At 36.4% G+C, this 24,940-nt stretch overlaps 1 protein-coding gene across 4 annotated transcripts in view; it reads right to left on the bottom strand.

Annotated features, from left to right (window-relative positions):
• The window catches only part of LOC137031130 (acetylcholine receptor subunit beta-like), a 52,156-nt gene that overhangs the window by 5,595 nt on the left and 21,621 nt on the right, over window positions 1-24,940 (bottom strand). The window contains exons 1-9 of one of the 4 annotated variants that reach the window (XM_067401801.1): window positions 23,845-23,976; window positions 16,360-16,493; window positions 15,902-15,946; window positions 13,322-13,431; window positions 12,464-12,572; window positions 7,924-8,071; window positions 7,519-7,704; window positions 6,568-6,791; window positions 6,296-6,474 (exon numbers count right to left, since the gene is read on the bottom strand). In XM_067401801.1, the coding sequence (XP_067257902.1) occupies window positions 6,296-6,474; window positions 6,568-6,791; window positions 7,519-7,704; window positions 7,924-8,071; window positions 12,464-12,572; window positions 13,322-13,431; window positions 15,902-15,946; window positions 16,360-16,401 (1,043 nt within the window). In that variant the 5' untranslated portion in view covers window positions 16,402-16,493; window positions 23,845-23,976. Of the gene's footprint in view, window positions 1-6,295; window positions 6,475-6,567; window positions 6,792-7,518; window positions 7,705-7,923; window positions 8,072-12,463; window positions 12,573-13,321; window positions 13,432-15,901; window positions 15,947-16,359; window positions 16,494-19,334; window positions 20,569-20,728; window positions 23,663-23,844; window positions 23,993-24,940 lie in introns of those variants that run through there. The other 3 variants (XM_067401800.1, XM_067401798.1, XM_067401799.1) reach the window with 3 other exon arrangements.

Genomic DNA, 24,940 nt, shown 5'->3' with positions numbered 1-24,940 from the left:
TAGTGGGAATGAGTCTGTCATACAGTGCAGAATGAATGAGAGCTGTGCTGTGTCTGGGACTGACCTCTCCTCCCTCACATTCCCATTCTTTCAAGGGTGAGTTTTTTCCAACAGGGATTATATAGAGAGCACCACACGTCCGGCACATGACATGCATGGTCAATGAGATGCATACGGGTATAGACAGGAACTCAAACACACAATTCATACAAGCATTTGTTTCCACATACTATACTGTCTATATATGTGGTGTACGTGCTCAGCTTCCTATGCCGTATGCACACACCCCCCCCCTAATATATAAAGACACATCCTAACATGATTATCTACATAGACTCACTCATATACACAGACCTTCAGGCAACATAATCCACATAAATTCAACACAGATTAAAATTCCACACTGTTCCATCAAGTACTCTTCCACCTGTTTTCCAGACAGTTGAATATACATATCAATGAATACATCAGAGCAACAAGCTAACTACACCTTTTACCAAGCATTTTAGGCAGTTTACAAATTCATTTGACTCTGGTGAGACATGCATTATTTATGAAGCATGTTTTTGCATTCAAAAACAACCAGGAATGGAACAGAATATGATTAAATATTTCTCAAATAACTACTACAACTAGTTGACCACTGGTGAACATGATTTCACCAAGTAGAACATGTTCCTGAATCAACATTCTTATTGATTCTGGAACAAAATTCCAATCAACCAATCAGAGTTGAGGGATAGGTTTACAGTTAAATGTCAAGTCTAGGCTTAACACAAGGGTCAGGGGCTTCTTCATCAGTGTTATTCACCCATCATTTCCCTCTGATTTTAGGGATAAGTTATGGGTAGGATTAGGTTTAGGGCTAGGGGTAGGGATAGGGTCAGGACTATGTTTCGACAAGAATGTTGTTCCTGGATCAACAGAAGATGGCAAATTCATGGCAACCTTGACCACTCTGACCCGACCCATGTTATGATGAAATATTTTGAGGCCTCATGGCCTACGTGACTGTGATTACAAGGGTCAAATGTATCTGAGAAGTTAGCTTGGCCACTAAGCATATATTGCTTAGTCTGGGATTTTTTCCAGTAGACAACAGGTGGCTGTGAAATGAATAAGACCATTATTAAGAGGTGTGAAATAAATATGTCGCTTGGAGGCTTCTTGCCTCTGGGGAGTGTTTTATTTTGCCTATGAGAAAGGGTTGGCCATCAATTGGCAGAATTTTACAATTAGGGAGAAAGGCAAAAGATGTAGATTAGTTGGCAGTCGGTCACCCTTACAAAGAGAACAAGATTAATGAAGTAACTTGGGAGCACTTGGGAGATTCCAGGAAGAGAAAGGGAGAAGAGCATCTGCAAATGAGATCATTGGTTAAAACTGTCGTGACTCGTGAGATGACCAGATGAACAGCTGACATCTCACTTTGTTGCTTGTCAATAAAGTTAAAACTCCTGTGACCTGGAAGTTTGGCTCAGAGTTTTCTTTGAGACCAGAACTGATGGGACATAGAATTTGCCATGACAGTTGCAGGTCTTTTTTATGCAGTATATCTGCATCATGGACACAAGTACCACTTTGATTACCTGGGGCAGCTGTTTGTCACTTTATGGCAATATTTTCATTAATTGAAATAAAGCTGAAATAAGATTCATTCTTTGAATGAAAAAAGAAATCAGCTTGTTCTGCCAGAATAATCTGGGGCAGACATGGCCTAATGGTTAGAGAGTCATACTGGTATCCCGAAGGTTGCAGGATTGATTCTCAATACTGGCAGGAATGACTGAGGTGCCCTTGAGCAAGGCCCCTAACCTCCAATCGTTCCCCGGGAGCCATAGCAAAATGGCTGCCCACTGCTCCGGGTGTGTGTGTGTCCACGGTTTGCAGTGAGTGTGTTCACTAATCACTACTCCTAATGTGTGTGTACTAACTTGGATGGGTTAAACGCAGAGGACAAATTCCAAGAATGGGTTACCATTACCATAATTGGCACTCACTTTTTTCACTTTTTCACTTTCAGATCACTTTCTAATCAAATATAAATATTAGACAAAAATTGGAAAATGTGGAAAACTTGTGGAAATGTTGCCTTGGATTCTAACTGAAATAATTCAGTTGAAGTTGAAGTACTAAACTTACTAAAACTAAAATATAGCTGCAAGCAGAAGCTAAGGTGCCAAGCACCACAGAGGCAGAACGAGGAGCTAAAAATGAAGGCAATGAGTATCAGACCAACTGCAAAAAAGATGATTTTAAGCAAAATGGTTGAAAGCCCATAAATACACTCTCTTGTATATAATGCTTATTACTTTTGTCTGGAGATGATCTGGTTTGATTGTTTTTGGTCTAGGCGGAGTTTGAAAAAGTAGCTTTTTTTCCAGAAAATTTGAATATTCCTGAGCCAAGGAGTCAGAGGAAAAAGAAATTTGTTTCTAGCCCTTGGTTCAAAAGTTATTAGAATAAAAGTGATTGCAAACTTGAACAGTTGGGGGTGCTAGCGGGATTGAGTTAGAGACTCCAAAATTTCACAACTTTTTACCATAGAGTTTTATAGGCTGACATAGACTTGGGGAGTGTTAAAAGTGATTTTGAATATTTAACACACCTTTATAAACTACACAACATCAGGTATAAACACCATCAAATACAAAAACTCAACATTTACAAAATTCAAATAGAATTACTCAAATTCTTCAACAAAGTGCAATGTGTCATTTTCAATCCAGCACAACATTCTTTCTACACTCCAAACCCCCGTTAGGAGGAGAAGAAGAAAAAGAAGTAGAAAAAGAAGAAGAAGAAGAAGACTTTTGGTACTTGGCCCCTAATTAAAAATAAAATAAAGCTAAAAGGGGGAAAAAAATAATAAAAAGACAAAATTAAATAACATAAAATTACTACAACTTAAACTAAAAAAAAAATGAATATATTTGTTTACACACACACACACACACACACACACACACACACACACACACACACACACACACACACACACACACACACACACACACACACACACACACACACACACACACACATGTTTGTTTTTGTGAAATGTGGGGACATTCCATAGACATAATGGTTTTTATACTGTACAAACCGTATTTACTATCCCCCTACACTACCCCTAACCCTAAACCTAACCATCACAGGAAACTGTGCACACTTTTACTTTCTCACAAAAACTCATTCTGTGTGATTTATAAGCCTTTTGAAAAGTGGGGACATGCTGAATGTCCTCATATTTCACCTTTTTTTGTAATACCCATGTCATACCCATGTCATTATACACATTTATGTCCTGATATTTCACAAAAACAAGTACACACACACACACACACACATTTTTTACTCATGTTTTTGACAAGAAGCAAAGAAGTGCATTTGCCACTCAGCTTGCAAAATATCACAATACAAATCATTGTTTTCAAAAGCAGTTACCTCCTTAAATTAGGCTGTATTGCTTTCATACCAGTTGCTGCCTAAAAACACCTGTTTTTAGGAAGCCCTGAGTTCATAACACATTTCTTCACACCAAGCAAACTCTGACATCAGACAGACTTGGGACCACACCTCAAGTCCTACTGACAAAACATCATTAGATTTAGCAAGAAATTTAGGTTATTTAGGCCTTTGGGTTGTTCCAAATTTTGGATAGCAAGTACCACCTGCTTATAACATTGGATTGTCATTTATGCCAAAATAAAAATACAACATAACTAACTTTCCCTGAAATCACTTCTGTTATCCTGTAGCCCTCCAGACTGGCGGCATTTCTTGAAGGACTTGTGAGCTTAGCACTATAATAAAGCTCTAGCAGCATGCAGCCATCTTAAGACCACCTGTTAGACTGGCTAAAGAGCGGGCACACGCTGTGGCACCACATTATAAGAGGGAGAGTGTTTGGGCATGGGTCATGAGCCATTCTGAAACAGATGAGGAGGAGAATATGCACCCCAGTGTGTCCGCAAAACAGTTTGGTGCTTCTATTACAGACAGATAGAGACCGTCTCTTCTATACACATGCACACTCTACACTGAAGCAGAGTCATGTGCACGTTTTCAAAGAAAACCCATCCATCTGTCCATCTTCCCATTCATCCATTTATGTGCATCCTCAACCCTCGGCCCTCCCCTGCTGTTCTTGTGTGCATTACGCTCTAATGCCTCAGCTCAACAAGAGCTTAGGTTCTGGCGACTTTGGAGGGGTGACTGGGCTTAACTGGGCTGAGATCAAATGCCCTTGGATTGAGAAGAGGAACAGCCAGCACAGAGACTTTCATCATCCGTCCACCCTGATCCGCGTTTATGAGAGTTGTTTAAAAGTGAGAAATATTGCCAACACCAGCAGATTATGGTACAAGCACATTAAACTGATGCATATTGATTTGGCACCCAAGTGTGTTTTTGTTTGAGTGAGTGTTCATTAATTGTGAACATGAACTGTATCTAACAGGAGTTGTTTTGAGCATTTGCAGTCAGTCAGTTTTGACAAGATATTTTAAAAAATAGGCAAACTACTATGTCTTTTATACAGTAATCCAGAAATACCATTTCCAGAACTAAGAACTATTCCATTTTTAGCAATAAATAAATAAATAAATAAATAAATAAATAAAATTAAAACCACCCAAATGACATTTGCTTCCATCAATGGTTCTTGCATGTTCATTCTTCTGCTTGTGCTGATGGAATATTGTTCTAAATCTAATAGTCCGATTCCCAAACCAATGTCTCTTATGAACGGGATCTTTTAGTGAAACAAAAACATGCAGTACAACCAGTGCAGTCTGCTTCCCAAACCAGTGTCTCTTATGATTCGGTTCTTTTTAGTGAATCAAAAATATGGGGTAACACTTTATAATAACTGCACACTATGAAGCATTAGTTAAGCATTAGTTAATAGTTAATTAATCACTTATAAAGCATTAATATACATTAGTAAGTAGTTTATAAATACAGCTATAATTGCTTTATTCTTGATTTATAAGCATATCTATAATGTGTTTAATAATTGTATTTTCATACTTTACTAATAATCAATTTATTATTTCTAAATTAAGTATTACATTATTTACAAACCAGTTATTTAGTAGTTGTCAGTAGTTCATTTAGTAAGTGTAAATAAATGATTAATAAATTATTTAAACATTCATTTATACATCTTATTATTTAGACACATAGTAATAGTTACTTAGTGTGTTAGTAAATGTTTTATTAACACATATTCCTACTGCAATTCATGATTAATTCAGGTAATTATAAAACATTTAGAAGTGGTCAGTTAACTGTTTTTGTGAACTCATCTAAAGTGAGGACTATTTATGCTCTGTAAAGCTTTTATAAATGAGATTTAAAGGTTCAGTGATCTTCTGCACTGCTGTTCTCTAATTTTTAAAGTTAGTACTGAGGTAGTTTTGACACTAGGAATATGTTAATAAAGCATTTATTAACACACTGAGTAACTAATACTATATGTATAAATAATAAGATGCATAAATGTACATTTAAATATTTTATTAATCATTTACTTACACTTCCTAAATGATCTTATGAACCACTGACAACTCCTAAATTACTGGTTTGTGAATCATGTAATACATAATTTAAAAATGATAAATTGATCATTAATAAAGTATGAAAATACAATTATTAAACTCATTATAGATATGCTTATAAATCAAGAACAAAGCATTTATAGCTGTATTCATAAATGGCTTACTAATGTCTATTAATGTTTTATAAATGATGAATTAACTTTTTACTAATGCTTAACTAATGCTTCATAGCGTAAGTTATTCTAAAGTGTTACCAAATATGGAGAGCGGCTAGTATAGTCTGATTCCTGAACAAATGACGCTTATGAGTTGTTTCTATTTAGTGAATCAAAAATATACTGCTCAACCAGTGTAGTTTGATCACAGAATGAATGACTCTTACGTGTCAGCTATTTTTAGTGAATCAAACACAGCTTTCAAGTAACTGTGAAACAGTAACACTTTGCCAATTTGCCATGGACAATCAAGTCCCGTCCACACAATAGATTAGCCACAACTATATAATAGATTAGTAATATATAGATTAGCAATCGATTAACCTACTTTAAGCACAACACCCTACACAACTCTATACATCATAGCACATTTTATTTCATATGTTTTTTTATATCACATATAATCTTAAAAGTTTTAGAAGACACACAAACCGTTACATACAGATGCTGGTTTATTTTGTGTCTGAAAAACCAGCTTGATTTTAACTAAAATGTTTTGTTGCACAGAACACTTACCTTCCTCTCCACGGCATTACCAGCTCTGGGTTGATCTTTCGGATGAAATATTCACCTCCAGGTCTGAGGCCTTGGTCCAAATAACCCAGTGGGATGCTTTCTTTTGTCTCGTCCTCTACCGGTTCCTCAGGTTGGGGCCTCAGCACACCCAAGTAACGAGGCAGTAAGTTGATGAAAACCTGCAGAATGTTAGATGCCAGGAAAAACTTTCAGTTTCAAGTCATTTGATGAAGTAATGTGAATAAGATGCTCTTTAAATCAAGATCTGTCACCTTTCGCACCCATTTGGGCATGTGGTGTGTGCTGGGAGTCCTGTGGTGGAGGTTCAGAACCACCACGCTAAGGATGACTGAGAACGTCACCAGGATCATGGTGAACATTACATACTTAACGATGATAGGAATGCCAAGTGATGTTTCTGGGACTTTGTCAGCCAACAACAGCATGAAAACAGTAAGGGCAATGAGGACTGAGATGGACAGAGTCATCTTCTCACCTGAGGGAGAGGTCAGAAAACACATCTTATATACGGACACATATTATGGCACTAAACCTTTTGTAAGTAAACGTACAAACAATTATTTAACGCATGGGGGCTACTTAAAAAAAAGATGAAGACAAAAGATCAGGGTTATTTCCATTAACTAAAACTATTAAAAACATTTCTATTAACTGAAATAAAGGTGAAATAAAATCTAAATATTATTTGAAAAACTAAACGAAAATGAGAACCGTTGGAAATGAACTAAGTTGAAACACTACAATTATTAACTGGAAATAAATAAAAACTACAAATAAACCTAAAACTGAAATAATAAATTAAATAGCTAAAAAATTAAACTAAAAATCACATGGAAACTAAAAATATGAAAATAAAAGCAAATTCAAAATATTAATAAAACTATAATAATAATAATAATAAAAAAAAACTAAAATAACAATAATAAATATTTCCTGAGTAGCAAAAAAATTGTAGATGTGTCACTGAAGACTGGAGAAAATTCAGCTTTGTATCACAGGAATAAATTACATTTTTAAATCTATTCAAATAGAAAACATTTTGAATTGCAATAATATTTCACAATATTACTGTGTTTCTTGTATTTTTGATCAAATAAATGCAGCCTTGGAGAACATAAGAGACTTTCATAAAACAGCAAAGTTGAGCACAAAACCGCATGGTTTACGGTCATCGTATTGATTTTCTAATTAAAGATGGCCACCTGCACCAGGTGGCAGATAGAAGACAAATATGGCCAGCACGCTGGTGAGGATGCAGGGCACGATGATGTTAATGATGTAGAAAAGAGGCTTCCTCTCAATGATCAGGTAGAAGGTGATGTCCTCATACAAGTCATCCTGGACGTTCTTTCTGCTGGGCTTGTGACAAATCTGCCACTCACCGTTCTCTTAGGGAAGAGAGAGGACTAGTGAGAGAAAAAGAGATAGAAGGAAGGAGAGAGTGTGCCATGTGCCAAGTTGCTACATTGCTTGGCAACCGTAAACAGACTGAAGAATCATTTTTTTATTATTATTAATAAATATACATATTTACTGAACACTGACAATCTCGTACAATTTATGACATTGAACAGGAAGTTGTCACTTTTAAAAGGAAGTACACTAACCAGTGAACGCATTCTCATCAATAACTATCTCATGGAGCTCATTGCCATCTTCATCTAGACCGTACTGAAGGTCCACTTCTGAGGAATCATACGTGTAGGAACGAAACACCATTGTGCAGTTCTGCCAGTCAAATGGAAAGTATGCAACCTATAAGGATGGAGAACACAACTGTGAACTACAGTGAAATTAACTAGCAAGTACAACACAAAAATAATAACAAAGTTAAAGCTAGGCAATGTTTTTCATAAACACTTTTTGTTATACTTTTATACTTTGTGAAACTCTCTTCACATCCTGTTAGCAGTCAATAATAGAAGCGGTCTAAATACTAAAGGGGATCTATTATGTCCCTTTTCACAAGATGTAATATAAGTCTCTGGTGTCCCCAGAATGTGGCTGTAAAGATAATTTATTATATAGCTTTGTCAAATTTGCCCCTGTTTTGGTGTACTCATCAACTAGCATGTTTTGTGCAAAACCCGTATGGATACCACTATACATACCTGTTTGCCAAACAGAGCCATAAACACCAGGCTAACATTTATGACTGCTATCAAATGCTGTGAATGGTCTAATATTTTTTCCAAAATAGCGCTCTGACAGAAACGCTCCTTTTTTAGCAAACAAGCTTGCCAGGGTCAACTTGGAGGCCCACAGAAAAAAAATGTATTGCTCAGTGGTTGCTTTTCTTAAGCTTATGAGACTTAGTTGTGATTCTCATATATCCCTCATTTTAGTATCAAGAGAGTTTCAGATGTTTCTCCTAAAATTCCTTAGGAGAAATAAGAGTAGACAGAAATGAGACATGAGAAATATCTGAGAGAAAAAGAGTCAAAACTGAGATAGTGGTGGAAGAAACTTAGAACATCTCTTTATTGTCTTGCTGCAGTCTCTTTCAAGGCTCCATTTTATTGCTCAGAGGTTGCTCTTTCTAAGCTTGTGAGACTTAGTTGTGATTTTCACATATCTATCATTTTAGGATCAGCAGTGTTTCACATGTGTCTCCTAAAATTCCTTAGGATAAATAAGAGTAGACACAACTGAGACATGAGAAATATCTGAGAGAAAAGGATTTAAACTGAGAATGTGGTGGAAGAAACATAGAACATCTCTTTATTGTCTTGCTGCAGTCTCTTTCAAGACTCCATTATAGGAATATTTTATTTCTCAGAGCTTGCTCTTTCTAAGCTCATGAGACTTAGTTGTGATTCTCATATATCTCTCATTGTAGTATCAACACTGTCTCAGATGTTTCTCCTAAAATGCCTTAAGAGAAATAAAAGTAGACACAACTGAGACATGACAAAGTTCTGAGAGAAAGGAGTCCAAAATGAGAAACAAGAAATCTCTTTATTGTAAAAATATTTTCAGAGGTTGCCTTTTTTTTTTGATGACATTGGGTTTTTAACCTTTAATGAACAGGACAGTAGGATGAGAGACAGGAAACAATGGGAGATGTGAGAAGGGAAGAGAAGCAGGACAGTACATTTAGCTGGGATTTGAACTCATGCTGTCTGAGGAGCTGCTGTGTCTCAATGTTGATGTGCTGTTCACAAGGCTATGGCTTTCTCTAAGCTCAGGATACTAAGGGCTGATTATTCTCTTATATGTCTCATTTAGGTATCAGCTTTGTCTTTTGGTGCCAGCTGCATAAACTTAGCATAGTTGCATTTTAACTTAACAACTAGTTTGACTAAGTAGCAGTTAACCAAAGGGCACTTACTTTTCCGATTCAAATTAAACCGATATACCTTTTCATGCAACTGACTTTAAAAAGCTATTACCAGGCTTGAAGTAAAAAAAAAAAAAAAGAAAAAAAAAAAAGATTCATTTTTAAGACTACTCTAAGAAGTTTTTGCAACCAACCTCAGATGTCTTCATTGTTTTATTTGAGGCGAAACTTTAGGCTAAGATTGATACTTTCTTTTTAACAAATGCAACACTAGTGTACCAGTGCCTCATGGTTGTTGCATAACCTTTTTTTTCTTCATTTAACATTGCAAAGTTTGTCTTGTACAATCCACTTTGCATGCATGTAAATATAGGTTGTTTTCTTCTATTAAGTCATTGTGCAACAAACCTGTCTACACTAAATTTCAAATATGAGAATGCATGTATTGTGCTTGATTGAAATGGTGTGGATGAATGAGATAGAAGCTACCCAAAGTGGAGAGAAAAAAGTATATATATATATATATATATATATATATATATATATATATATATATATATATATATATACACACACTCACCTAAAGGATTATTAGGAACACCATACTAATACTGTATTTGACCTCCTTTCGCCTTCAGAAACTGCCTTAATTCTACGTGGCATTGATTCAACAAGGTGCTGAAAGCATTGTTTAGAAATGTTGGCCCATATTGATACGATAGCATCTTGCAGTTGGAGATCTGTGGGATGCACATCCAGGGCACGAAGCTCCCGTTCCACCACATCCCAAAGATGCTCTATTGGGTTGAGATCTGGTGACTGTGAGGGCCATTTTAGTACAGTGAACTCAATGTCATGTTCAAGAAACCAATTTGAAATGAATCGAGCTTTGTGACATGGTGCGTTATCCTGCTGGAAGTAGCCATCAGAGGTGGGTACATGGTGGTCATAAAGGGATGGACATGGTCAGAAACAATGCTCAGGTAGACTGTGGCATTTAAACGATGCCCAATTGGCACTAAGGGGCCTAAAGTGTGCCAAGAAAACATCGCCCACACCATTACACCACCACCACCACCAGCCTGCACAGTGGTAACAAGGCATGATGGATCCATGTTTTCATTCTGTTTATGCCAAATTCTGACTCTACCATCTGAATGTCTCAACAGAAATCAAAACTCATCAGACCAGGCAACATTTTTCCAGTCTTTAACTGTCCAATTTTGGTGAGCTTGTGCAAATTGTAGCCTCTTTTTCCTATTTGTAGTGGAGATGAGTGGTACCCGGTGGGGTCTTCTGCTGTTGTAGCCCATCTGCCTCAAGGTTGTGCGTGTTGTGGCTTCACAAATGCTTTGCTGCATACCTCGATTGTAACGAGTGATTATTTCAGTCAAAGTTGCTCTTCTATCGGCTTGAATCAGTCGGCCCATTCTCCTCTGACCTCTAGCATCAACAAAGCATTTTCACCCACAGGACTGCCGCATACTGGATGTTTTTCCCTTTTCACACCATTCTTTGTAAACACTAGAAATGGTTGTGCTTGAAAATCCCAGTAACTGAGCAGATTGTGAAATACTCAGACCGGCCTGTCTGGCACCAACAACCATGCCATGCTCAAAATGGCTTAAATCATCTTTCTTTCCCATTCTGACATTCAGTTTGGAGTTCAGGAGATTGTCTTGACCAGGACCACACCCCTAAATGGCAAGCAACTGAAGTTGAAGTAACTGCCATGTGATTGGTTGATTAGATAATTGCATTAATGAGAAATTGAATAGGTGTTCCTAATAATCCTTTAGGTGAGTGTGGATATATATATATATATATTATGTGGAAGTCTTAGGCCCAATCCCAATTCTATTTTATACCCCTTCCCCTTCCCCTTCCCCCTATGCCTACCCCTTCCCCTTCCCCTTGCCTAGGGCTGAAAATATTCCCCTAAGAAATGGGACACCACTACTAGACCGTCACACGTCATCATAAGTCGTCGCTAGCTCCTACGTCATAGATGCGCCGATGTTTATCACACACTTCTAAGATGCCATCGATAGCTGTAGTGATCTCTGTTGCTTGGGCGACAGCTATTTTTTGCATTTGTCTTCAGTTCTTCACATAAGACAAAGGAGACGACGATGTTATTATCAAAAAATGTCTGTCCAATCATTGTATTCGGTTTGCAACCTGCTCACTAGAAATCACATGTCATCAGCATGTTCTGTAAGGCTATGCACAGTTGTAGACAGATAGTCACCAAGCGGCACAAACAAACAGCAGTGGCCTAAACCAAAATAACAAGCTTATGCTGCGTTCACGTCATGTCATAGTTACAGTAATTAAGAGATGGCAACCTGTGATGCTCTACTTAGAGCTGTTCACATCCTCAGACTTGGATTTATGCGTTTCATTGGCAACACTATGAGTGCCGAAATTAATCTACAGCAGTCAGGTGGTACAAGTCTGCAAGTTGTTTACATTCATTATTAATGTAATGTTTTGAGACATGAGACAATTTAATGCAGAGACTCTTTGCAGACTTTGATCTGGCTGTGCGCATTCATGTGTTTTGGAGGAGGCATGGCTTTGGAGAGCGGTATGAATGGAGGGCGGGATCTCATGCTTTCAAAGGTAGCTTGCCATTGCTAGCCTCTAGTCTCACACCCTAGCTTTAAGCATTTAAATCAGTAATATGCCAACAGTGTTAAGGGAATGTTTAAGGTTCAATACAAATTAAACTAACAATAGTTTCTGTGATTCTGACATTTATAAAAAAGGACATTCGTACATTCAATGCATTTGCAATGGAAGTCTAGTTCAACTGATCCCAGAACATTCCTTTAATGTGTGAATACTAACAAGTTTACATGTACCTCTATGGAACAGGAGCTGCGGTAGATGGCTGGTGGATACCAGGAGACGGTTCCATCACTCCTCACAAGCACGTTCACATACAGGGCAACGTCAAACTGACCATCATTACTATTAAACACAAAGAGAACATTGCATAGTCCATGTGTTATTTGCAGTTTAGATGTTTTAGTATCATTTAAACCAAACAGCTATTTGATTCTGCCTTCTTAATATTCAGCAAGTTCCTACAAACTAATTAAAACAATTATTAGATTGCACTGCAAAAATGTAGTCTTGTCTTAAGTACAAACAACCTCAAAACATGTTACATTTACATAAGATTAAAAGAATTTCAGACAGTTTATCTTGAATATATGTTTTGTTCCATTGGTAGATTTGTTTTCCATTCATATTAAAGGGATAGTTCACCCAAAAATAAAAATTCTGTCATCATTTACTCATCCTCAAGTTGTTCCAAACCTGCAGAAATGTCTTTATTCTGTTGAACACAAAGAAAGATATTTTGAAGACTGTGGAAAACTGAACAGTTCTGGAGCACCACTGACTTGCATAGTATTTTTTTTTCCTACTATGGAAGTTAATTGTGCCCCAAAGCGGCCTGGTTACAAACTTTCTTCAAAAAATCTTCCTTTGTGTTCAACCAAACAAAGAAATTTATACAGATTTGGAACAACTTGAGGGTGAGTAAATTATTTTTTCAATTTTCATTTTTGGGTGAACTATCCCTTTAACAAATGACAAACGCCTTTCACCAACATTCAGTTAAAGAAAGAAACTGTGGCAGGTGTCCTTTTATAAATGCTGCAGATCATGCTCTTCTTGTTTGTCAGTGTGGCATTATATGAGGATGTTCTCACTTGTTTATTAGGTAGATGTCTGGACGCCAAACTTTTAGGGGAGGAATTCGCACAACATCAATGCTGTCATAGTCCACAGGATTCCAAGATAACCTGTAGTCAGTCCATTCCTTGAAAAGAGAGATACAAAGATGCATACTGTTTATATATACACACTATCATTCAAATGTTTGGGGTCAGTACAAATTTTTTTATTATTTATTTATTTTTAAGAAGTCTCTTCTGCTCACCAAGGATGCATATATTTGAGCAAAAATACAGTAAAAACAGTAATATTGTGAAATATTATTACATTGTAAAATAACTGTTTTCTACTATAATATATTTTAAAATGTAATTTATTCCTGTGATCAAAGCTGAATTTCCAGCATCATTGCTCCAGTCTTCAGACACATGATCCTTCAGAACTCATTCTAATATGCTGATATGCTTAAAGGGTTAGTTCACCCAAAAATGAAAATTCTGTCATTTATTACTTACCCTCATGCCATTTCACACCCGTAAGACCTTCGTTCATCTTCAGAACACAAATTAAGATATTTTAGTTGAAATCCGATGGCTCCGTGAGGCCTCCATAGAGAGCAATGACACCTCCTCTCTCAAGATCCATTAATGTACTAAAAACATATTTAAATCAGTTCATGTGAGTACAGGGGTTCAATATTAATATTATAAACCGACGAGAATATTTTTGGTGCGCCAAAAAAACAAAATAACGACTTATTTAGTGATGACAGATTTCAAAACACTGCTTCAGGAAGATTTGGAGCACAAATGAATCAGTGTGTCGAATCATGATTCAGATCGCGTCAAACTGCCAACTGCTGAAATCACGTGACTTTGGCGCTCCGAACAGCAGATTCGACACACTGATTCATTTGTGCTCCGAAGCTTCATGAAGCATTGTTTTGAAATCGGCCATCACTAAATAAGTCGTTATTTTGTTTTTGCGCTTCAAAAATATTCTTGTCGCTTTCTAATATTAATATTGAACCACTGTACTCACATGAACTGATTTAAATATGTTTTTAGTACATTAATGGATCCTGAGAGAGGAGGTGTCATTGCTCCCTATGGAGGCCTCACAGAGATATCGGATTTCAACTAAAATATCTTAATTTGTGTTCCGAAGACGAACAAAGGTCTTATGGGTGTGGAACAGCATGAGGGTGAGTAATAAATGACAGAATTTTTATTTTTGGGTGAACTAACCCTTTAAGAAACATTTCTGATTATTATGAATGTTGAAAATAGTTGCTTAATATTTTTGGGAAAACCATGATACAACCATGTACATAGATAGTTCAAAAGAACAGCACTTATTTGAAATATATACAGTGCTAAACACTTTTATTAGACCACTTTACAATAAGGTTCATTAGTTAACATTAGTTAACTACATTAGTTTACGTGAACTAATAATGAACTGCACTAAATCATTTATTAATCTTTGTTCATATTAATTTCAACATTTACTAATAGTTAATGCACTGTGAACAAACAATGAACAGCTGGATTTTTATTAACTAAAGTTAACAAAGTTTAACAAATACGGTATCAAATGTATTGTTCAATGTTAGTTCACGTTAGTTAATACATTAACCAGTGTTAACAAACAAACCTTATTGTAAAGTGTTACCATTAAGTTTAATGGTCTGTCCAAATGAGGATATCTTTGTTTCCTTGTCCCTTAAAGGTGCTAAAGAGGATGTTTTGTTTTATAAATTTTTGCAATATTACTTGAAACTGTCTTTACTAACTGATAAAAGACTATTTATTAGGTGCACTGAAAGTAATAATATAAATATACATCATCTGTGCATGAGGTAGGGCCTTAAAAACATCAGCCAATCGTTTACGCGATCATCACGTAAACGATTGGCCCTCTGGCTTGTCAATCACTGCCGTGACGTTCCTTGTGAGAGACGAGCGCGGCTGCGCGCTCCAGTAACTTTCCACACTCCACAGGCGCCGCATACAATGTTTTTGTCAGGAGTAACAACTGCAGATTATGAGTTACCTGCGGTGAGTCCGACATAATGAATCCACAAACACGACACAGCGAATGCCGGTGGTAAACACTCGTGTTCTAATACTCGTGCATGAGTTTTGGGAGGCGTTCCTTTGCGCTCATTTCAAAAACTCAGTAACAGTCTTTGGATTCTCAGTCGACAAAAAAATCCTCTCTATCACCTTTAAATTTTGACAGATATTTTGGAAACAAATTTATCCCCAAACCTTATCCTCTTAGCTAAGTAAACATTCTCTGTCTGTCTGTCTGTCTGTCTCTCTCTCTCACACACACACACACACACACATTGGTTTTCCATGTACAATCTGTTTATTCTAATGTAGGTTAAACAAGTACACACACACACACACACACACACACACACAGCATCATTCTACTGAGCATCTCGGGCACACTTATTTGCTCTACATCAGATGAAAGCACATGAGACAGTTTTAAAAAAGAAAAGAAAAGACAGAAATTATTTGCGGTTATAAAAAGTGACAAGTCAATTTAGGCAGAAAATAAACAGTGGTAAGAAGGGACGAGATAAATGGTTTGCCTCTCACCATATTCATAAACACGTTTGTTGTCATCTCTTCATTCTTCTCATTCTGCGAGAGAGGAGAGATAGTGACATTAGCATGGCGCTAACGTGTGTAGAGTGTGGCATGCTGTCACAGTCAGTCCTTCCATATGAAAGCTAATGCTCCATGAGGCCTCATGATGCCTCATGACTGGAAAGCGCTCGTCGATAGGGGACCGAGTGCTAATGTTTCTGTAATGTTAAGGAAATGTTGCTGAAGCGTTGGCTGCACGGCCCAGTGGGTACGATAGAGGCAGCTGGGCCGCTGATCTCCAACAGCCTGCTGTGAATGTCACCGAACACAAACTGTGTGAGTGATGACAGAGAGAATGAGAAATGCTTTGGAAAAAAAGAATGAATAAAGAGAGGATCAGTAAGTAATTCCACATTGGCAAGTGTGTGTTTGGACGTGGTTATGTGTGAGAGTTATGTGTATCATACCAAGCTGATGAGCTGTACTAAAGTCATTCCCACTCGGACCATCACTCGCTCATTCCAGGTACGTGCTGGTCGCACCTTCAGGTTGTAATCCTGAAACAAATCCTCCAGAAGCCTCCGTTCAGCTTCAGATGCCCCTTGACACACACAAACATATGCTTGTTTTACTCTAGCATATAATCCTTTGCTCTCCTTTATTCTTAAACAAAATAACCCCAGGACAGAACTCTTTTTCTGACTTGCAGTCATAAAAAGGGTTTTCTAAGAATGGGCCGACCCATTTCAACACACGGAGGAGTGACTGGCCTCAGTGCTGCTTTTTTTGTCTCCTTATTACAAGGCCAAATATGCTGTAGCATTCTAAACATTATATGGATTGTATGTCAGAGTGATGCACTTCTTTACAGTTGATGAAAGCATTTAACTGACACACGATTGTGAAATATACACCTGTTACTATCCATGATGACATTCAAATAAACGTCCACATACTGCAATGAAAAAACTATAAAATAAATAATTTATTATATACACATATGTAATGTATATTGGTCTCTGACGGATATGGATGAATAAATGTAAAAAAAAACATAATGGAGATATAATTAATTTTGAAGTTTTATTAAGTGCTAGCAATGAGATTGTGGTTTTTATAAGATGGACAAAATTTGATTTAACATTTGGTTTAACCAAAATTTCGGATTTACCGAATGACGCTTTTGGTTTTACCGAATGACGATATTTTCAAACAATGCTAACAGGCTGATATCTAGCTAGCTAGATAAGTTACATTTTATGTTTAGTACAAGTTTTTAAAATATTACAACATTTTCCATGTTTTATAGCGGTTGTACAGAATGACCTGATGTTTCGGGACATGCGTATGAGCAAGTTAAAACATTCATTTTTCAAATAGTTAAGAGAGTTAGTTACTTTGCTTCACGACCATGTACATTCTACATTTTGCACTATGTTAATAAATTATGTTAAAAAATCATGCCAAAATAAAAAATAGATACATTTATTACATTTTATGATATTTTAATCACCAATGAAATGGCTGTATAGGCCTTTGGACAGTTAAACCGAACGACTTTTGACACTTCAAAATCTTTAAAATACCCTTATATGTAGCAAAATATAATTAAAACCTTTTAAATTCATTAAAACAGATCTAGTTGTAATACCTGTCATATCTTTTGTTTTTTATTATTATTAAGGCCTTTGGAAAAAACGGACATCATTGACCCATATACAAAATGTATTACTGTACATATTTAATTTACAAACCCGATTCCAAAAAAGTTGGGACACTGTACAAGTTGTGAATAAAAAGGGAATGCAATAATTTACAAATCTCATAAACTTATATTTTATTCACAATAGAATATAGATAACATATCAAATGTTGAAAGTGAGACATTTTGAAATATCATGCCAAATATTGGCTCATTTTGGACTTTATAGGTAAAAATTCTAAAGGTCAAAAAAGAAGCCTTATCAAAAATAATCCAGAAGCGCAGGCGTTTTCTCTGGGCCAAGGCTCATTTAAAATGGACTGTGGCAAAGTGGAAAACTGTTCTGTGATCAGACGAATCAAAATTTGAAGTTCTTTTTGGAAAACTGGGATGCCAAGCTAAAGAGGACAAGGACAACCCAAGTTGTTATCAGCGCTCAGTTCAGAAGCCTGCATCTCTGATGGTGTGGGGTTGCATGAGTGCGTGTGGCATGGGCAGCTTACACATCTGGAAAGGCACCATCAATGCTGAAAGGTATATTCAAGTTCTAGAACAACATATGCTCCCATCCAGACATCGTCTCTTTCAGGGAAGACCTTGTATTTTCCAACATGACAATGCCAGACCACATACTGCATCAATTACAACATCATGGCTGCGTAGAAGGAGGATCCGGTTACTGAAATGGCCAGCCTGCAGTCCAGATCTTTCACCCACAGAAAACATTTGGTGCATCATAAAAAGTAAGATGCGACAAAGAAGACCTAAGACAGTTGAGGAACTAGAAGCCTCTATTAGACAAGAATGGGACAACATTCCTATTTTTAAACTTGAGCAACTTGTCTCCTCAGTCCCCAGACTTTTGCAGACTGTTATAAAAAGAAGAGGGGATGCCACACAGTGGTAAACATGGCCTTGTTCCAACTTTTTTGAGATGTGTTGATGCCATGAAATTTAAAATCAACTTATTTTTCCCTTAAAATGATACATTTACTCAGTTTAAACATTTGATATGTCATCTATGTTATATTCTGAATAAAATATTGAAATTTGAAACTTCCACATCATTGCATTCTGTTTTTATACACAATTTGTACAGTGTCCCAACTTTTTTGGAATTTGTAATAACAATTAATAAGAATGCATAAACTGTTATAAACACACACAACACACTTATATATGTCTATATATATTCAAACTATATATATTTCAAAGTAAAGGTCAGTAAATGTTTTTATAAAAAAAAAAAAACCTTTTATTCAGCAACAATGTGTTCAATTGATCAAAAGAGAAAGCAAATACTTTTACATTGCCTTTTACGTTTCAATTTCAAATAAATTATGTTCTTTTAAACTTTTTATTCATCAAAGAATCCTGAAAAATGCATAATAATAATAATAAATGTTTCTTAAGCAGTAAATCATCAGAATAGAATGATTTCTGAAGGATCATGTGTCTGAAGACTGGAGTAATAATGCTGAAAATTCAGCTTTGAATCACAGGGATGAATTACATTTAAAAATATATTACATTAGGAAACAGTTATTTTAAATATTTTACAATATTACTGTTTTACTGTATTTAATCAAATAAATCCAGCCTTGGTGAGCAAAAGAGACTTCTTTCAAAAACATTAAATAATCTCACCAACCCCAAAACTTTGAACGGTAGTGTAAATTTGTCAACAAAAATGCTCTCTTCCCAAATCAAAAGGACACACAGCTACCAGATCTGTATTACCTGTGAGAGTTAGAAGCCAGCAATACAACAGGAACCAAAGGAGAGTCTTCATTTTAAGTACAATCTGTATATCCACAGTTTGGTCCCTTCAGCTAGCACCAGCTGTCACCACTGGCACCACGTACAAACACACCTTAACAAGCTCGCACAAACTAGCATATCCCGGGCCACAGTGTCTAGTACTCTCACTAACTGACAGCCTGATGTGATTCTGTTAATTTCAATAGCAGTGACAGGGCCGAACCTTTCCTACCAACCCCTGACATGGTCACCTCATCATTTTTCTCCTCCCTGCAACCTGACTTATGAAATGCAGGTCTTTGATTGGTTGGGAGGCCAAAGAATTATGGGAGGGAGAAAGGAATGTGTTTGGGCTCTATGGCAGCCCTGGAAGGCACCTGTTGATGGTGTGTGAGAGTGTGTGTGTGTGTGTGTGTGGCAGTGGGGATATTTTTGTGGGAGAACAAAGGGAAGAGGTGGGCATGACTGTTCTTTTCTGGAGGGTGAGATAGGACATCAGTGAACATACTCGCATACACACTGCTCGCATACTTTTGTAGGGACTTCCCTTTCACACTTGTTCTCAATATAGCCTAATATATAATAATATTCTAACTCTAAAAATAACCTTTTGCCATTTTTCAAAATGAATTAAAGTGTAAAAGATGCTTTACTATGCCCTTTTAAAAAGTCTTGATTTTGTGTTTGGGCTCTACAAGAATAGGTTTTCAAAACATTTTCCCATATTTTACATTATTGCAGCACCTCTTTTCCAAGTCTGTCAGTAGCGCTCTGATTTGTTCCAGAAAGAAAATGGCTATTCTGCTTCTGCTGGCAGACTTCTGCAAATTATTTGTTCACCACGTACAATAGTCTATTGTCATTTCAATTACTTCCAAACTGTGTGAGAGAGACGCAGCTGTGTGAATGCCTCGTTTATATTTTCGTGTTAAGCCTGCAATTTTAATGATGTTACTATTAAACCACTGTATGTAATGCTGAACGTAATGTATGTTCAGTAATGTAACAGAGCAAATATTAGCTAGCTCTCATAATGCCTGATTTCACCATTACTGGATATGCATTTTTTTTTTGTATTTTAAATGAATGCAATCACTGAAAGTACCGAAAAAACATAACTGCCAACCAAAAGGTACCCTTTCACTCAAATTATTATGATGATCATATTTTTTGCAATCAAAATGTTGAGACAGACAGATGATAGACCGATAGATAGAACGATAGATAGATAGAACGATAGATAGATAGATAGATAGATAGATAGATAGATAGATAGATAGATAGATAGATAGATAGATAGATAGATCATTTATTTGAAATAGAAATCTTTTGTAATTGTAATCTATGTAATAATTGATATTGTACAAGAATCTGTCTTGAACACAATACTGTATTTTCAGCAAAGCAGAATTAGGAATATTTATTTGCTGGTTTCACCACCAAAAAAAGAAAAGAAAAGAAAAGAAAAGAAAAGAAAAGAAAAGAAAAGAAAAATTTAAAATAATTTATACATATGGATGTGTGATACAATGCAAGAATACAGGTTAGTAATGCATTTACAATGGAAGTGAATGGGGTTAATTTTGAAGGGTATAGGGTCAGTAATCAACCACTGCATTGGATGCATTCTGTCAGAAATTGTGTCCCAATACAGATATCAGAACCTGAAACACATACACAGTGGTCAACAAGAAGGCATGAAGTTTTTAACCCATCTCTCCACCAGTCTTGTGTTAAAGGTGCCCTAGAATCAAAAATTGAATTTACCTTGGCATAGTTGAATAACAAGAGTTCAGTACATGGAAAAGACATACATTGAGTTTCAAACTCCATTGCTTCCTCCTTCTTATGTAAATCTAATTTGTTTAAAAGACCTCCGAAGAACAGGCAAATCTCAAAATAACACCGCCTGTTACGTAACAGTCGGGATCATTAATATGTACGCCCCCAATATTTGCATATGCCAGCCCATGTTCAAGGCATTACACAAGGGCAGCCAGTATTAACGTCTGGATCTGTGCAGAGCTGAATCAGAGTAAGTAGGTAAGCAAGCAAGAACAATAACGAAAAATGGCAGATGGAGCGATAATAACTGACATGATCCATGATTACATGATATTTTTAGTGATATTTGTAAATTGTCTTTCTAAATGTTTTGTTAGCATGTTGCTAATGTACTGTTAAATGTGGTTAAAGTTACCTTCGTTTCTTACCATCGCTATTTTCATTTTTAAACACTTGCAGTCTGTATAATGCACAAACACAACTTCATTCTTTATAAATCTCTCCAACAGTGTGTAATGTTAGCTTTAGCCACGAAGCACAGACTTAAACTCATTCAGAATCAAATGTAAACATCCAAATAAATACTATACTCACATGATCCGACGCATGCATGCAGTATGCATGATGAACATCTTGTAAATATCCATTTGAGGGTTATATTAGCTGTGTGAACTTTGTAAATGCACTGTATTATAGTTGAGAGCTCAGGGGAGCAGGGAGCGCGTGATTTAAAGGGGCCGCAGCCTGAATCGGTGCATAGTTAATGATGCCCCAAAATAGGCAGTTAAAAAAATTAATAAAAAAAAATCTATGGCGTATTTTGAGCTGAAACTTCACAGACACATTCAGGGGACACCTTAGACTTATATTACATCTTGTAAAAACTGGTTCTAGGCCACCTTTAAAGGCATTTAACAAAAAACACACAAAAACTCATTCTCAGCCTCTCACTGTATTGCTCAGAAATTAGCAGCAATGAAAACTGCATATTTCAAACTAAAAAATATTTTTTCAGCTTAAAAAATTCCTCAAAAGCATGCAAAGGTTCTTGTCACAAGTTACCATACTGGGTAATGTAATTTTAGGAATATCGAAGATTGCAGTAACTGCTGTTTATTGATTTAGACCCCAGTCAACATGCTTTAGACGACTATAACCCAAGATGCTGACAGGAAGCATGATCAGGCTGTAAATTAAACTCAGACAAGTACAACACAAGGCCCACAAACAATCTCCTCTGGAAAATTTCCCACTCAAAACACCCTTAAACACTAAGCACTAAAGAGTTAGTGGGGAGTGATAGAGCTGGCTAGCTAAGTTTATTCAGCTCGTTCATTGTGTAATTTATACATAATTAGTCTTAATGTGGGTTGATGAACATCAAGGCTTTTAGAGTTACTTTTGTAAATCTTTTCAGCCTCATACAAGTCAATTCTGAATCTTCTGAGATCTCGTTTGTTTAAGGGACAGTTATAGAATAGTTTATACAGACTAGTTTTTGTAAAGGACAGGGCAGCTCATTCAAGAACACGAAAGCCCAAACAGGTACCTTTTCATACAGTTTATTATGCTGATCATATTATTTGCAATCAAAATGTTGGAACGGATGGACAGAGGGACAGACAGATTTTCTTGACCACCACCTTTGCTCTTCATTCACCACACTTTCTTTAAAAACATAATCACACATTTAAGAGCACAAATCACACTGGGTATCAAAACAAATCCTTACACATCATGCATAAATGCATATACACTACATTCTCAGAAAAAAAGCTGTCACTGGGGTGGCACCCTTTTAAAAGGTACACCTTTGTACCTTATTTACCCCTAAAGGTTGCATATTAGTACCTAAATTGTGCATATTTATCCTTTTGAAAGGGTGCTGCCCCAGTGACAGCTTTTGTACCTTTTTTCTGAGGGTGTACCCTCCAAAAGATCGGGGTCAGTAAGAATTTTTAATGTTTTTTTTGTTTTTGTTTTTTTAAGAACTCTCTTATGTTTACCATGGCTGCATTTATTTGATCAAAAATATTTGAATATATTTTAAAATGTAATTTATTACTGTGATGCAAAGCTGAATTTTTTTTTGCCACATTGTCTTCTTTGTCACATGATCCTTCAGAAATCATTCTAATATGTTGATTTGTTGCTCAAGTTACATTTCTTATTATTCTCAATGTTGAGAAAGGTTGTGCTGCTTAATATTTTTGTGGAAACCGTGAAATATTTTTTCATGATTCTTTGATTAGTAGAAAGTTCAAAATATTTTGAACAATTTTTTTAACAGTAAAAGGTCATAAATGTGCACAGAACAGTATCTAACACATCATATGCCAATGTTTTTTGAGGTTCAAGGCTGGAGAGAACAACTGTCAGATTTAGGGGAAGGGGTCAGTGGGTGTCGCATTGAAGCTGGCATCAGCAAAAATGCCCAGTGTCCCAACGGTGGTAAAAATCACAAAGATCCAGAGAAAGAGTCGATCAACCACCATGGCAACATACTGCCAGTCCTCCTTTAACTGAGAAGCAGATAGGAGGAGGAAAAGAAGAGAGAAAGTAGAGAAGGGGGGAAAAAAGGAGACAAAAACAGTGAGAACGAAGGGAACAAAGATTTAAAGAGCTCTGAAATACAGACAGAAGCAGGAAAAGTAACCTATAATTCTGCCACAATTGGAAAAAGTTATCATTATAAATCACTTACAGCCTCGTAATCTTTCTCCGCCTGCAGCTGCTCTGCGATGTAAGTGATGGCCTCAACAGCTGCCTTGAGTTCTGGAGGAAGGGTGAGGAAATGACTGGGGCCATCAATGAACTTTCTCAAGTCAGTGCATTGACCATCAGGCTGGTACCTGCATCACAGGGAATGGAGGAGGAATATCACTGTAGAAGTTACAAGTAACATGAATTAAGTGATCAGATTATTTTTTCAAGTAACTAGTAAAGTAACGCATTCATTTTTTTATTTACAACAAAATATCTGAGTTACTTTTTCAAATAAGTAAATGCAAACTCAGAATATCAAGCAAACCTGCAATAACTAAATATGTTAAATCATCACTTTTGTGTTTATTTATTTTTTATTATTATTATTGCTGCAGTAAGAGTGCTGAACTTTCTTCTCCTGCATCCTGTTATTCTGCAATCCAGAATAGCAGCACAGCTGAAAGGTTTGTTTGAGATGCGCCCTCTACTGTACAGTCGTGAATTTATTAATTTATTTACTTTTGGGGTGAAAAGGCCTTTACATTTGCCAAAAATTGAACTTTTAGAAAGCCCAGCCCAGGTGAGAAAATGTAACGCAAAAGTAATGCAGTACATTACTTTCCATTAAAAGTAACTAAGTAACGTAATTAGTTTTAGGGTGTGACGGAATATTGTAACACATCACTTTTAAAAGTAACTTTACCCAACACTGACTACAACACTGGTTTATTGAATTTTGGGCATGCTTGGCATTATTTTATGTGTGAACAGCCCATAAACTGCATATAAACACTGATGAGAATACTGAAACAATGCATGGCAGCACAAGGTCCTGTTGAACATATTTACTGTAACTACATACTTCTACTCCAGGGTAGTCATAGTTACCTTCAAATGTTTGTGCAAACAAACCAGAAATGTTCTATTCCATATGAACCATATTCATATGCCACTAGCAACACTAAGGTCATGGGTTTGAGTCCCAGTAAATGCAAGAACTGATAAATATATAAATTGAATGCAAAGTTGCTTTGGATAAAAGCATCTGCCAAATGCATAAATGTAATATAACCTTCACTGTATATGGTTCCTGA

Source organism: Chanodichthys erythropterus, chromosome 11, assembly GCF_024489055.1.
Source record: "Chanodichthys erythropterus isolate Z2021 chromosome 11, ASM2448905v1, whole genome shotgun sequence".
Classification (NCBI taxonomy): domain Eukaryota; kingdom Metazoa; phylum Chordata; class Actinopteri; order Cypriniformes; family Xenocyprididae; genus Chanodichthys; species Chanodichthys erythropterus.
Note: the sequence above shows the minus strand (reverse complement) of the source record. Positions and strands in the feature narration are given on the sequence as shown.